Genomic DNA, 13,845 nt, shown 5'->3' with positions numbered 1-13,845 from the left:
TTGTTTGAATAAAAGGTACCTAGAAGGTGTCAGGAGCTATAGGTTTTGTAGGGTATCTAACCAGAAAGGGCAGCTTCCCTTTGCCTGGGCAAGGAATGGAGCCACCTGTGGCTTCAGGCAGCTGTGACAAAACATGAACAGGCAAGTTCTCTCTATATCATGGAGAATTGAGGCACAATCAGCAGACCCCCGCCAGGAAGGCAAGGACAATTCCAGCAGCAAAAGGACAGTGACAAGACTGCTATTCCTGGATCCAGTAAGGGACCATTTCCCAGAAAAAATACTTGTCCTTTGCCCAGAGCAAGCTAGGAACTCTTACTAGCTTTTTCAGGCTGCTGGCTATCACAGACTCTGAAAAAAGAAAGGCCTGAGATATATGCAATGGTGATATGTGGTTGAATCTGTCCAAGTAGTCCCTGTTGAAATGGCCTTTAGTGTCACTTCAGTGCACCTGCATGCCCTCACAAGGCCATTTTTTCCCTGGGCCTTTGTGCTCCTCCACCCCCCACACCTACCCACCATGCTACCTTATCTCTCACCACCCAGAGACAGCCTTTCTTCATGGAATTGCTTCTCCCAGGGTTACCTCTTTAATGTCTCCATCACTAGGTATGCATCGGTCCTTCTGGACTCCCAGGTCCTTGAGCCTCTCCTCAGGGTCCTCTCTGATTGTCTCACCCTGCCCACCCTTGCTGCATACCTCTTTACACTGCTGTGTGTATCCTTCTTCCTGAATTCCTTAGTTTTCCTGAAAGCCAGAAGGTGCCACCATGCCTCACCCTGCTTCCACACCTCTTCCCAATCTATGTTTCTTTCTTCACTTTGTTCCTCTTCCAGGGAGCCTCTCTCTGCCACCCCTCTCTCTTTTGCTTCCTTCCACCTCTCTTTGGGCAGTCATATCATTCTGCCCCCTCCTCCACCACCCATCTCCAGTTCCTTCTCCTCTCCCCCACCAAGACCAGAACAGATATGTCCCATTCCATTTTTAGATGACTGCTTATGATACTAGCTCACTTTTCTCACAGGCTGAATTGACAGCTGCTCCATCCGTCCATTTTCCACTCACCAAACACACCCAGCAGAGTGCTTCAGAGAGCATGCCATACCCACAGAAGCCCGCATTCTTCAAGACAACTGGTATGCCTACATTGAGCCCAGGACACACTCAAGAACAGCAACCTGAGCCCATCTGGAAATTACAACTTCAACTTTATTTCCAAAGAAATTAACTTTATTTCTACAGTTGTGACAATGCCGTGATAAATAATTAGAACTCTTTCTCCAAGTGAGTGACATGTATATGAACATCATCTTCATACTTGATGAGGTACACTCTAGGTTTGGTTTCAATCTGGTAAATGATCAGGCCATCCCTCTTGGAGCCGTCATCATTTGTGTTTTCCACGTGTTTTCCTATCAGGCCATCCACAAGCTCCAGGTCGTTGTCTAAAGAAGGGGGGTCACTGATCCCCTCCATGATTTGTAGGTTACCCTCTTTAAAGTCATCCAGAAGCTGGTACGTGTATAATATGGGGTCTCTCTCATAAGTAATATAAAAGCTGTTATCCAAGATAGGCGCTTGGCTCAGGACCATCCCCCTCCACTCTTCCTTAGAGCCATGCTCACCCTCAAATAGATGATTAACTTCTTTGCCCACTATGGCATCAACAAAGCTGGAATCAGTGACTCCGGATGATACCACCCTCTTGGCGATAACTTTTAGGGACAATACCCTCTTATCTTTGTAAAGTTCCAGAGCATGCACAGAGTCAATCTCATCATATTTAACCAGGTACAGGGAAGGGTTTACTGGCACCTGATCCAGCACAGTTCCATTCCACTGTGTGATATGCTCATCTCCTTCTTTCCACTTATGAGAAATTCTGCAGCCCACGATGTTCCTTTTGGGCAGGGCTGGAGATCTGCTCCTCTGCCTCTTCTGACCAGCTTTTTTCTTGGTCAGCTTTGAATTTTCCATGTCCTGTTATGCAGCTTTGCTGCCCTTCTGCTTCCTGGGTCCTGGAGGGCTCCAAGGATGCAGTGTGAAAGGGGAGAGACAGTTGACTATGGGGGTAAATGATGAACTCTTTCCAGTGATTGCTTCCATGCTTTTTGCTGGTCCCTAACTGCTGGTGCCAGGAACCTGAGGATGAAGCTTGAAACCTGCCCTGGTACCTGGTTGTGTGGTGCTGTCTCTGGGATTCCCTAAGGCCCCTGTGAAGGAAGTAATAGAGAGTGGGGGAAGGGGTGGCTGGTGTCCAATAGAATCAGGAATCCCCCAACAGGGGAACAAGAGACTCTCCTCAGTGACTGGCTGTTCTGTTCCCAGAGACTAGGTGCTCTGCTGAGTCTAGAGCCCTGCCCCCATAGGGTAGTTGCAAATCTGTTTGGAAGTACAGAAGAGCTTTAAATTGCCTCTCCTCCCTCCACTTTAGTGTCTTGAGCTCCCCTGCCTGCTGTCCCCAGTTCTCTCTGCTTTCCCTGGCTGCTTCCAGGTACCTACCTCCAGGCTCCACCTTGCTCTTTCCAGAACCTCAGTCTGGCTCTGAAGTACATCCCAGTTCCTGCTGCTCACTGCAGATCCCCCCTCCCTTTGTCTTCCCCTGGGCTCCTGTTCCCACTGCTACTTAGTTTCTCCTGTGGGGCTCCGTCCCATCCTCCCCCCTCCCCCCCACCGCTCCAGGAAGCCCACCTTTTATCCTACCCTTTCTGGTGTCCTGCTGCCAGAGATAGTGGCTGCCAGAGGGGTCTCCAGACACTTTGTGGCCACTTCTGCTAAAAGCCCTAGGTGAGGTGAAGGAGTCCAGCCCAGGGAGAGCTCACCAGCAAGAGTTGTGTGAGCAGGTGGCAGAGCAGTTGAAGTGACCATTGCTGGTTTCCTGGTGCTGCTGGTGGGCTCACGCTTGTCCTGGTGCTGCTGGTGGGCTCGCGCTTGTCCTGGTGCTGCTGGTGGGCTTGCGCTTGTCCTGATGCTGCTGGTGGGCTCGTGCTTCCTTCTGTCTAGCTCACACAACTCCCCTGCCACCTGCAGATTCTGTGGAAGCCTGCTGCTCATTTTTCTTTCTGTGTATTTATTAGTGTGCCCTCTGGTTTATGTTATCCTAGCTTTATTGTTTCCTGGTTTCTTCACTGCCTGGTGTCGTTTTAGGTTTTTTGTTTGTTTGTTTGTTTGTTTGGTTGGTTGGTTGGTTTAGATTGATTTTGTTGGTAGGTTTGTTTTATGCCTGGAGTCTTTCTCACATTTTTACTTTCAGTATTCTTTTTTGGTAAGTCTTCTCTTGGCTTCTTCATCCTGTTTAGTTCCTCAGTTCTTTTTTTCTTGCTTCAGGCACATTGCTTCTGAAATTCTATGAATTTTTTTCTCAAATAGTTAGAGGGCACCCCATTTTCCCCTCAAAGCACAGGGCCACTTGGTCCAAACTTGAATCTAAGGTAGTCTTAAACTGAACTATATTGTATGATTGCTGGTAGTTAGATTAAGTCAGAGTTCCTCAGGAACTAGAGAAACTTGTTTGGCAGCCAAAAGGAGTTCCTTCCTTTTCCAAATGGCAGATACCTGTGATCCCATATCAAAGCCCATGCTGTCTTCCAGGTTATTTAAGTTCCTATTCACACTTGTTAAAAGTCTCAAAGCTAGGGCTAGGATCCTGTTCTGTCTCACTCCCTCCTCTACTCTAAAATCTCAGGCTGGTCCAGGTCATGGCTTTTACTCCTCAGCTTCTCTTCTACCTTATAACTAATATAACTGCTCCATATCCTGCTTTTCCTGCCCTATGTCCATTTATTTTTCTCACTGTTCTGGATGCTTCCAGATGTCTCTGGGTGTTCTCTTACCTACAATAAAAATCTTCACCACTAACCATAGAGTGCCCATTCTATACTGTGTTCCTAGCTTACATGGTCAAATTTACATATAAACACAAAGATCACAAATTTTTGCCATGAGTACATTTTGGTAATAGGTCATTTTACATACACAGTATGTTCACCTTCATAGAAATAAAGGTATTAATATACACCAGTAATGATTTTTGTTTGATTATACATATATTTTATAATTTACAGATAATATATAAATAATATTCATATATATATATATATATATATATATATATACACATACATACATTTGGGATATATATATATATATATATATATATATATATATATATATATATATATATATATATATATACATTTGGGATATATATATATATATCCCAAACGTACAGCTAATTTTACTTACATTAGGCACAGGAATAATTCTTTGTATAACATAATGATAAATATACCTGTTACATTTTTCTTTAAAACAGCATGCATGCATATTTTGTACTTGAATACTTGGTTTTGAAGAAATTCTGCCTTGTTTTACTTTTAATTCACTGTCATAGTTATTTCAATTTGTAACCAATTTCTGTTAGTTTCTCACACATTCATGTGTTTGAGGTTCATATTTCTGTACTTTCTGTTTATGTATATTTTGCAGTATGTAGTCTGTAATTCTAGAAATAATATTAGATGTTGTATGAGGATGATTTCTATGAAATTTAAGTAAAACCATTTAAGGAGGGTTCTCTCCCCCAAATGGAATATTTATTGTTCGATATATTTGGCAAAAAACAAGCAGGCATTATTTAGGTAAGGTGCATGAGAATGTATGTTTCTGTATAGAGCAGGACCACAGTGGATATTTTAATGTGTTTCTCTAGAGTGCGGTACCAATTGGGCTTGTGATTGTGTTTTATTTGTAGAGTGCAGTGATGCAAGTGATGATGTAAATGTGTGTTTCTGTTGAGTATGGTATGCATTGTGCCTGTGAATGTGTCTTTCTTTTTTAATTTTTTATTAGACATTTTTAATTTACATTTTAAATGTTATTCCCTTTCCTAGTTTCCGCAGTGAAAATCCCCTATCCCCTCCCCAGTCCCTCGGCTCCCCAACCCAACCACTCCCATTCCTGGTCCTAGAATTCCCCTATATTGGGGCATAAAGCCTTAACAAGACCAAGGGCCTCTCCTCCCATTGATGACCAAGTAGGCCATCCTCTGCTACATATATAGCTAGAGCCACAAGTTCTACCATGTGATTTCTTTGATTGGTAGTATAGCTCCAAGGAGCTCTGGGGTTACTGGTTAATTCATATTGATATTCCCCTATGGGGCGTTAGTCCCCTTCAGCTCACTGGGTATTTATCTGGCACCTTCATTGAGGACCTTGTGCTTTGTTTAATTTATGATCATCCACGTCTGTATTTGCCATGCACTGGCAGAGCTTTGCAGGAGAGAGCTGTATCAGGGTCCTGTCAGCAGGCTCTTGTTGGCATCTGCCTAGTGACTGGGTTCGGTGGTTGTTTGTGGGGTGGATCCCCAAGTGGGCAGTCTCTGGATGGAAATTCCTTCAGGCTCTGCTCTGAATTTTGTCTCTGCAATTCCTTCCATGGGTATTTTGTTCCCTATTCTAAGAAGGAATGAAGTATTCTCACTTCAATCTTCCTTTTTGATTTTCATGTGTTTTACAAATTGTATTTTGGGTATTCTAAGTTTCTGGGCTAATATCCACCCTCAGTGAGTGCATATCATGTGTATTATTTTGTGATTGGGTTACATCACTCAGGATGATAGCCTCCAGATCCATCCATTTGCCTAGGAATTTCATAAATTCATTCTTTTTAATAGCTGAGTAGTACTCCATTGTGTAAATGTACCAAATTTTCTGTATCCATTCCTCTATTGAGGGACATCTGGGTTCTTTCCAGCTTCGCTAGTATTAAAAAGACTGCTATGAACATAGTGGAGCATGTGTTCTTATTACCAGTTGGAACATCTTCTGTGTATATGCCTGGGAGAGGTATTGCTGGATCTTCCAGTAGTACTATGTCCAATTTTCTGAGGAAACACCAGACTGATTTCCAGAGTGGTTGTACCAGCTTGCAATCCTGGGAAGGAAGTTGGGTTAAATTGCCCTTTCAAGCTCTTTGAAGAATGAAGTTAGAATTTTGATGGGGATTGCATTGAATCTGTAGATTGCTTTCGGCAAGATAGCCATTTGGAGTATATTAATCCTTCCAATCCATGAGCATGGGAGATCTTTCCATCTTCAGAGACCTTCTCCAAATTCTTTCTTTAGAGACTTGAAGTTCTATCATATAGATCTTTCACTTGCTTAGATTCACACCAAGATATTTTATATTATTTTTAATGATTGTGAAAAGTGTTGTTTCCCTAATTTCTTTCTCAGCGTGTTTATCGTTTGTGTAGAGGAAGGTCACTGATTTGTTTAAAATAATCTTATATACAGCCACTTTGCTGAACTTGTTTATCAGGTTTAGGAGTTTTAGGTGAAATGTTTAAAGTCTCTTAAGTACACTACAATATCATCTGCAAATTGTGTTACTTTGACGTCTTCCTTTCCAATTTGTATCCCTTTGATCTCCTTTCGTTGTTTAATTGCTCTGGCTAGGACTTCAAGCACTATACTGAATAGGTAGGGAAAGAGTGGGCAGCCTTGCCAAGTTCCTGATTTTAGTGGGATTGCTTCAAGTTTCTCTCCATTTGGTTTGATGTTGGCAACTGGTTTGCTGTATATTGCTTTTACAATGTTTAGGTATGGGCCTTGAATTCCTAATCTTTCCAAGAGAATTATCATGAATGGGTGTTGGATTTTGTCAAATGCTTTCTCAGTATCTAATGAGATGATCATGTAGTTTTTGTCTTTGAGTCTGTTTATATATTTGATTACGTTCATGGATTTCGGTATATTGAACCATCCCTGCTTCCCTGGGAGGAAGCCTACTTGATCATGAAGGATGATAATTTTGATGTGTTCTTTGATTTGGATAGTGAGAATTTTATTGAGTATTTTTCATTAATATTCATAAGGGAAATTGGTCTGAAGTTCCCATTCTTTTTGGGGGTCTTTGTGTGGTTTAGGTATGAGAGTAATTGTGGCTTCATAGAACGAATTGGGTAGAGTACCTTCGGTTTCTATTTTGTGGAACAGTTTGAGGAATAATGGTATTAGGTCTTCTTTGAATTTTTGATAGAACTCTCCATTAATCCAATCAGGTCCTGGGCTTTTTTTGGTTGGGAGACTATTAATGACAGTTTCTATTTCTTTAGGGGATATGGGACTGTATAAATCATTAATCTGATCCTGATTTAACTTTGGTACCTGGTATCTGTCTGGAAAAGTGTCCATTTCATGCAGGTTTTCCAGTTTTGTTGAATATAGGCTTTTATAGTAGGGTCTAATGATTTTTTAGATTTCCTCAGGTTCTTTTGTTATGTCTCCCCTTTCATTTCTGATTTTGTTAACTAAGATGCTATCTCCGTGCCTTCTATTTAGTCTGGCTAAAGGTTTGTCTATTTTGTTAATTTTCTCAAAAAAAGAAACAAAAAAACAGCTCATGGTTTGGGTGATTCTTTCTATAGTTCTTTTTGTTTACACTTGGTTGATTTCAGCCCTGAATTTGTTTATTTGCTGCTGTTTACTCCTCTTGGGTGAATTTGCTTCTTTTTGTTCTAGAGCTTTCAGGTGTGATGTCAAGCCACTATTGTATGCTCTCTCTAGTTTCTTTTTGGAGGTACTCAGAGCTATGAGTTTTCTTCTTCGGACAGCTTTCAAGGTATCCCATAAGTTTGGGTATGTTCATCTTCATAAATTTTACCTTTGTTGTGTCTTCATTTTCATTAAACTCTAGAAAGTCTTTAATTTCTTTATTTCATCTTTGGCCAAGTTATCATTGATTACAGTGTTGTTCAGTTTCCACGTGTATGTGGGCTTTCTATTATTTATGTTGTTTTTGAAGATCAGCCTTAGTCCATGGTGATCTGATAGGATGCATGGAATTATTTCAATCTTCTTATATCTGTTGAGGCCCTTTTTGTGACCTATTATATGGTCAATTTTGTAGAGAATTTACCATGAAGTGCTGAGAAGAAAGTATATCCTTTTGTTTTAGGAAAAAAATGTTCTTTAGATATATGATAAATCCATTTGATTCATAACTTCTGTTAGTTTCACTCTATCTCTGTTCAGTTTCTGTTTCCAGGATCTGTCCATTGATGAGAGTGAGGTGTTGAAATCTCCCATTATTATTGTGTTTGGTGCTATGTGTGTTTTGAGCTTTATGGAGCATAGATGTTGACAATTGAGAGTTCATCTTCATAAATTTTACCTTTGATGAGTATGAAGTTTCCCTCCTTATCATTTTGGGTAACTTTAGGTTGATTTTATTCGATATTAGAATGGCTACTCCAACTTGTTTCTTTCGACTATGTGATGGTTTGAATGTTCTTGGACCAGGAAGTGGCACCATTTGGACGTGTGGCCTTGTTGAAATAGGTGTGACCTGGTTGGAGTAGGTGTGTCACTTTGGGTGTGGGTATAAGATCCTCACCCTAGTTACCTGGAAGTCAGTCTTACACTAGCAGCTTTTGGATGAAGACATACAACTCTCAGCTTTGCCTGTGCCATGCCTGCCTGGACACTGCCATGGTCCCACCATGATGATAATTGACTGATCTTCTGAACCTGTAATCCAGCCCCAAGTAAATGTTGTTTTTTTATAAGACTTGTCTTGGTAATGGTGTCCGTTCACAGCAGTAAAACCATAACTGACAGACATTTTGCTTGGAAAATTGTTTTCTAGCCTTTTATTCTGAGGTGGTGTCTGTCATTGTCACTGAGGCAGGTTTCCTGTATGCAGCAAAATATTGGGTCCTTTTTACCTAACCAGTCTCTTAGTCTATGTCTTTTTACTGGGGAATTGAGTTCATTGATCTTAAGAGATATTAAGGAAGAAGCATTGATTTTTCCTGTTTTGTTGTTGTTGTTGTTGGTAGAGTTGGAATTCTATTCATGTGGTTATCTTCTTTTAGGTTTGTTGAAAGATTACTTTCTTGCTTTTTCTAAGGTGTAGTTTCCCTCCTTGTGTAGGAGTTTTTTCCTTTATTATTCTTTGCAGGGCTGGATTTGTGGAAAGATATTGTATGCATTTTGTTTTGTCATGGAATATCTTGGTCCAACTATGGTAATTGAGAGTTTTGCTGGTTATAGTAGCCTGGGCTGGCATTTGTGTTGTCGTAGGTTCTGTATGACATCTGTCCAGGATCTTCTCGCTGTCATAATCCCTGGGGGTGGGGGGGGAATCAGATGCAATTCTGATAGGTCTTTCTTTATATATTACTTGACCTTTTCCCCTTACTGCTTTTAATATTCTTTCTTTGTTTTGTGTACTTTGTGTTTTGATTTTTATGTGAGAAGAGGAATTTCATTTCTGGTCCAATCTATTTGGAGTTCTGTAGGCTTCTTGTATGTTCATGGACATTTCTTTCTTTAGTTTGGGGAAATTTTCTTCTATAATTTTATTGAAGATATTTACTGACCCTTTATGTTGAAAATCTTCCTTCTAGTCTATACCTATTATCTTTAGGTTTGGTTTTCTCATTGTGTCCTGGATTTCCTGGATGTTTTGGGTTAGGATATTTTTGCATTTCACATTTTCTTTGATTGTTGTGTCAATGTTTTCTATAGTATCTTCTGGACCTAAGATTTACTCTTCTATCAATTGCATTCTGTTTCTGATGCTTGCATCTATGGATCCTGACTTCTTTCCTAGATTTTCCATCTCCAGAGTTGTCTCCCTTTGTGATTTCTTTATTGTTTCTACTTCCAATTTTAGATGCTGGATGGTTTTGTTCAATTCTTTCACCTTTTTGTATGTGTTTTCCTGTAATTTTTTAAGGCATTTTTGTGTTTCCTCCTTAAGGGTTTCTACCTGTTTACCTGTTTACCTGTGTTCTCCTGTATTTCTGTAAAGGAGTTATGTCCTTTTTATAGTCCTCCATCATCATCATGAGAAGTGACTTTAGATCCATATCTTGCTTTTCTGGTGTGATGGTGTATCCATCACTAGCTATGGTGGGAGAGTTGGGTTGTGACAATGCCAAGTAACCTTGTTTTCTGTTGCTTCTTTTATTACACTTGTCTCCAGCCATCTGATTTTGTCACGTGCTTCCTGCCCTTGGTATATCTGATTGGAGCCTTTCCTTCCTGTAATCCTGGTAGAGTCAGAACTCCTCTGATGCCAGCTTTCTTTGTGATCCTGTCATTCTGGGATCCTTTGATCTTTAGATTCTGGGTGTGTCAAATTTCTTGGCAGTCAAGATTCCTCTGAGATCCTGGTGTGACCAAGCCCCTGGGATCCTGGGGTCCTACAATCCTGGGTTTGTTAGAGTGCCTGGAAGTGGTATCTCCTCTGGGGACCATGGAGCTGACTGCTGAGTTCCAAACCAATGTAGTCCAGAGCTTTCCAGAAGGAACTCGAACCACTGGTTGGGGGAGAGGGGGGCTCCTGTGTCCCTGCCCCTGTTGGCTCCAGGCACTCCCAATTGTGTTGAAACTGATGTTGCATTCCACTCACCAGTGATCCTAAGATCCTGGGCATGCTAGGGTGCCTGGGGAATGGAGAGTCTTTTGGGACCTTGGGAATTTTCGCCAAGCTTGAATCCAAGGTGGCCCTGCATTGGCTTCGACTGGAAGGATCCCCAAATGTATCATTTTCAAACTGCCATTCTCATATAACATTTCTAGTGCTGTGTGTCCTTTTGAGGAGTTACGAAAATCTTCAGAGGATTGGATCAGCTTAATGTGTGACTATTCTTTCACATTCACAATTTTAATATGGTATAACACACATGTGTAGATGACCTTGATTTCTGTTGCGATTTCTGGCCTGGATATGGGTTTTGACCTAGCTGCATCCAGGCCAGAAATTGCATTGGAAATCATTGTTGATACAGATCACTAGAAACCAAGCATAGTGATGACCTGTCCTATTTTTTCCAGTACAGCAAACTGATTAGTGTGTCATAGGGCAGGTTCAGGGATATTTACAGTAACATTTCCTTTCCCCCGTTCTTAAAATCACTTTAAATGTGTCAGCTTATAATTGCTTTAGAATGGAAAGGCTAGACCAGTAACCAAAATCTACGAATGTGTTTCAAACCAATCACATTGTGCCTAATGGCTGCTGCCTGGAGAACTTTATAAAGGAAAAATGGATGGGCTGCACATGGTTGTTCTCTCTCTCCATGTGCAAGGCGACCCCAACATGTTGGAAAAATATATTTCTCTTGCTTTTTGCATCGATTTCCAGGTTTGCATTGTTCATTCAGTGAGTCTCCAGTAAGCTAAGGCTCAACAGAGTCTTACACTGGAACATGGCCTCCTCTTTATATCACATCTACATCAGATTTTACTACTTAAGAATTCCTCTTCACAAGTTGGAAGCTTAGCTGGGTGGAGTCTTGTCCTGAGGTTACTAGTCCTTTGATCCATCCAGGATCAGCTTTTTCTTTAAACTTCTTATCTCCTTGAGGATTTAGCTCTATTTCCTGAAAGTTATTTTTCTTCTCAAACTGCACATTTTGTATTTTTTCTTGTTCAGCACATTCCTTTTCATTACTAATCAGTGAAAGTGTGACTATTACTAGCTATACAACAGAGTCAATTCTAGGCTGTTTTAAAATCTCCTCTGACACTGCTATTGTAAGAACTCGACCCTCAGTCAGTGGAACTTACTTTGAGATGTCCCCAAGTGAGACACCAAGAGCAGAGCAACAGATCGATGCAAAAGCAAGAGGTTTATTTTCTGGTGGTCGGAATCGACCGACCTTCAATTAATTCCCCAAGACAAGTGACTAGAAAGCGACCCCAAATGGCTAGTACAAGCAGTTTTTATACTTTTTAGGGGCACAGGTTACATCAGCAAGGTTTGGACTTATTGGCTAAGTATATTGACCTTTAAAGCTATTGGCAAGCAAGCATGGGCAAAACATGACATGCATTTGAACTCTACCTGGGACTTGCCAGAGGGTCAGGTGACTATCAGTCAGTACATTCTGCAGTTTTTCTCAAGAATATTCCAGCTCCTCCCAAGAACTGGGTGAAGAATGGAACTTGGCCTAGCCTTGATCCCAGGAGGGAAAAGAAGCTGTAGAGGTAGGGGAGTGTTAAGACTGGCAAATCCCTTAGGGCCCTTCATTCCCCTGTTTTTCTTATAGGAGCTCCAATCATGGAGCTCTCCTTATTACGAAGGCTCTGCTAGATCATGTTCTTCCTCTCTTGATCCTAGGGATTCATTTTGTTGCCTTAAAACCATCAGCTGCCCAGTTCTTATTCTTTTACAAAGGCAATCAGCTTGTTAACAATGCAAGGACCAAAGTTTAGCATAAGCAGTAAAATAAGAGTGGTACCCAATAAAGTGGAGATTAGAGTTTTCATCCACAGTGAGGAATTGAACCAGGATTTGATGTTTCAATCTTCTCTTTTTTGTTTTTGTTTTTGTTTATTTTTACTTTTAATCTTCTCAATGTCCAGATTTATGGCGGCCGTGAGATTCTGCTACTCTTGACCTTGTAGCACCAAGGAAGAGGTACCAGTAGCCACTCCAGCCACTCCCAGTCCTAAGAGCAATGAAACCCTGAGCACCCACCATGAAGGGTTTCCTTCTTGTTCAATAGAGGGTACTGTCCCATCTATCTAGAAGCTCTCTATTGAAGTAGTAAATAAGCCTTGGGATCAATTGGACCAGTACACAGTGAAAGACCAGGAAAAAATTCAGACCCCCTATCACCAAGAATGTAGGTTAGCCCGATTCAGTGACCCTATTCCAGGAACTGGCTGACCACAAAAGTTAGATTAAAATCTTGAGAACAATCTTGAGAAGCAGGGAGTTTCTCCTTGTGATTTTTAGAACACCCTTTTTATTTTTTACTGGTATTTTCGGCATTTTCTAATAACACCCTCCCTACCCCCTTGGGTTGTGTTTTTTTTTCTTTAAATAGCCCCTTTTCCAGCTACCTGGGTCCACAGTCCTCTACCCCTGTGTGGTGTATGACTGTGGGCCCCAAGCATGCCTGAAATAAAAAGTTCTCTTGCAGTTTGCATCAAGACCATTTCTTGTGAGTGATTTGGGGTTTCTCCTCTTCTGAGTAAGAATGTGGGGGATTCCTCACTTTGTGGGTCTTTCATTTGGTGCATTGGCCGGGAAAGGCAACCACCCATCTCATCTGAGAACCGACTTGGAGGTAAGGAGATCCCCTCTGGAATGTGTGTATGCCGGCCGACATGTCTGTTCTGAGTATCTGTTTTCTGACCTGTAGTATCCCACAAGCCTGAAGCAGGCTGAGCCAGAACTTGACCTTGCTGCCACTAAGGAGATTATCTAGGGTGGAGCCTTCCTCCCGAGATCACTCTATTGTTCAGCCACTGTTGCTGTTTCTCTTCAAGATACTGTTACCTGCTGAGAAGCCCCCCTGATCTATTCCAGAGACTTTGCCCTATCCTGCACGTCATCACCTGCAGCTAGTTCCAGGCTCCAAGCATGAATTGGCGGGAATGGGCCTCCCCCCTCTTTTATAAAGTGTGTCTGCCATTAAACATTTGATCCCTGAGTTGTTTTCTTGGTTCCATTATTTCTTGACCCGCCTAGGCTCCCTCTTTTCTTTCAGTTCCAAGATGCCTTCAAGGCTCAAACCCGGACATGAGAGCCCCAGGCCGGCCCCTACAATTTGGTGCACAATGTGGCGCCTGGGATAGGCAGAGGACATTTGGAAGAAACACTGCTGGTTTAGAGCTCCATGGAAGAAGTAAAGAATTAAAGAAAATTCGTACTGGAGAAGGTTGGTACAGGCTAAGCTGGAACAGTGCTAAATCCACGTGCTAGATTTACTTAGGATCAGCAGTGAGTTATCAGGAACTAAGAACTCAACGGGAAGACAGTCGACCACAGCTTCCAAAAGCTGCTTTTTTTAGGTGAAAGAAATAAAAGGGTTTAAT

The 13,845-nt window shown here is 41.6% G+C and overlaps 1 protein-coding gene and 1 long non-coding RNA gene across 2 annotated transcripts; one reads left to right on the top strand and one right to left on the bottom strand.

The window, feature by feature from the left end:
* Window positions 1-1,267: 1,267 nt before the first annotated feature.
* On the bottom strand, window positions 1,268-2,013 carry Spin2f (spindlin family, member 2F). The gene has a single exon (XM_017318671.1). The coding sequence runs from the start codon at window positions 1,976-1,978 to the stop codon at window positions 1,268-1,270; it is 711 nt and encodes a 236-aa protein (XP_017174160.1). The 5' UTR covers window positions 1,979-2,013.
* Window positions 2,014-11,926: 9,913 nt separating this feature from the next.
* Window positions 11,927-13,459, top strand: Gm31556. The gene is made up of 3 exons (XR_390002.1): window positions 11,927-12,006; window positions 12,948-13,094; window positions 13,297-13,459. It is a non-coding gene; the product is annotated as a predicted gene, 31556 (long non-coding RNA).
* Window positions 13,460-13,845: the final 386 nt, after the last annotated feature.

This window comes from Mus musculus, chromosome X, assembly GCF_000001635.26.
Source record: "Mus musculus strain C57BL/6J chromosome X, GRCm38.p6 C57BL/6J".
Lineage (NCBI taxonomy): Eukaryota > Metazoa > Chordata > Mammalia > Rodentia > Muridae > Mus > Mus musculus.
This window is presented reverse-complemented; position numbering and strand designations above follow the sequence as displayed.

Coding starts and splice junctions, on each gene's coding strand:
- Spin2f (XM_017318671.1), bottom strand. CDS start 1,978: ATGGAAAATTCAAAGCTGACCAAGAAAAAAGCTGGTCAGAAGAGGCAG.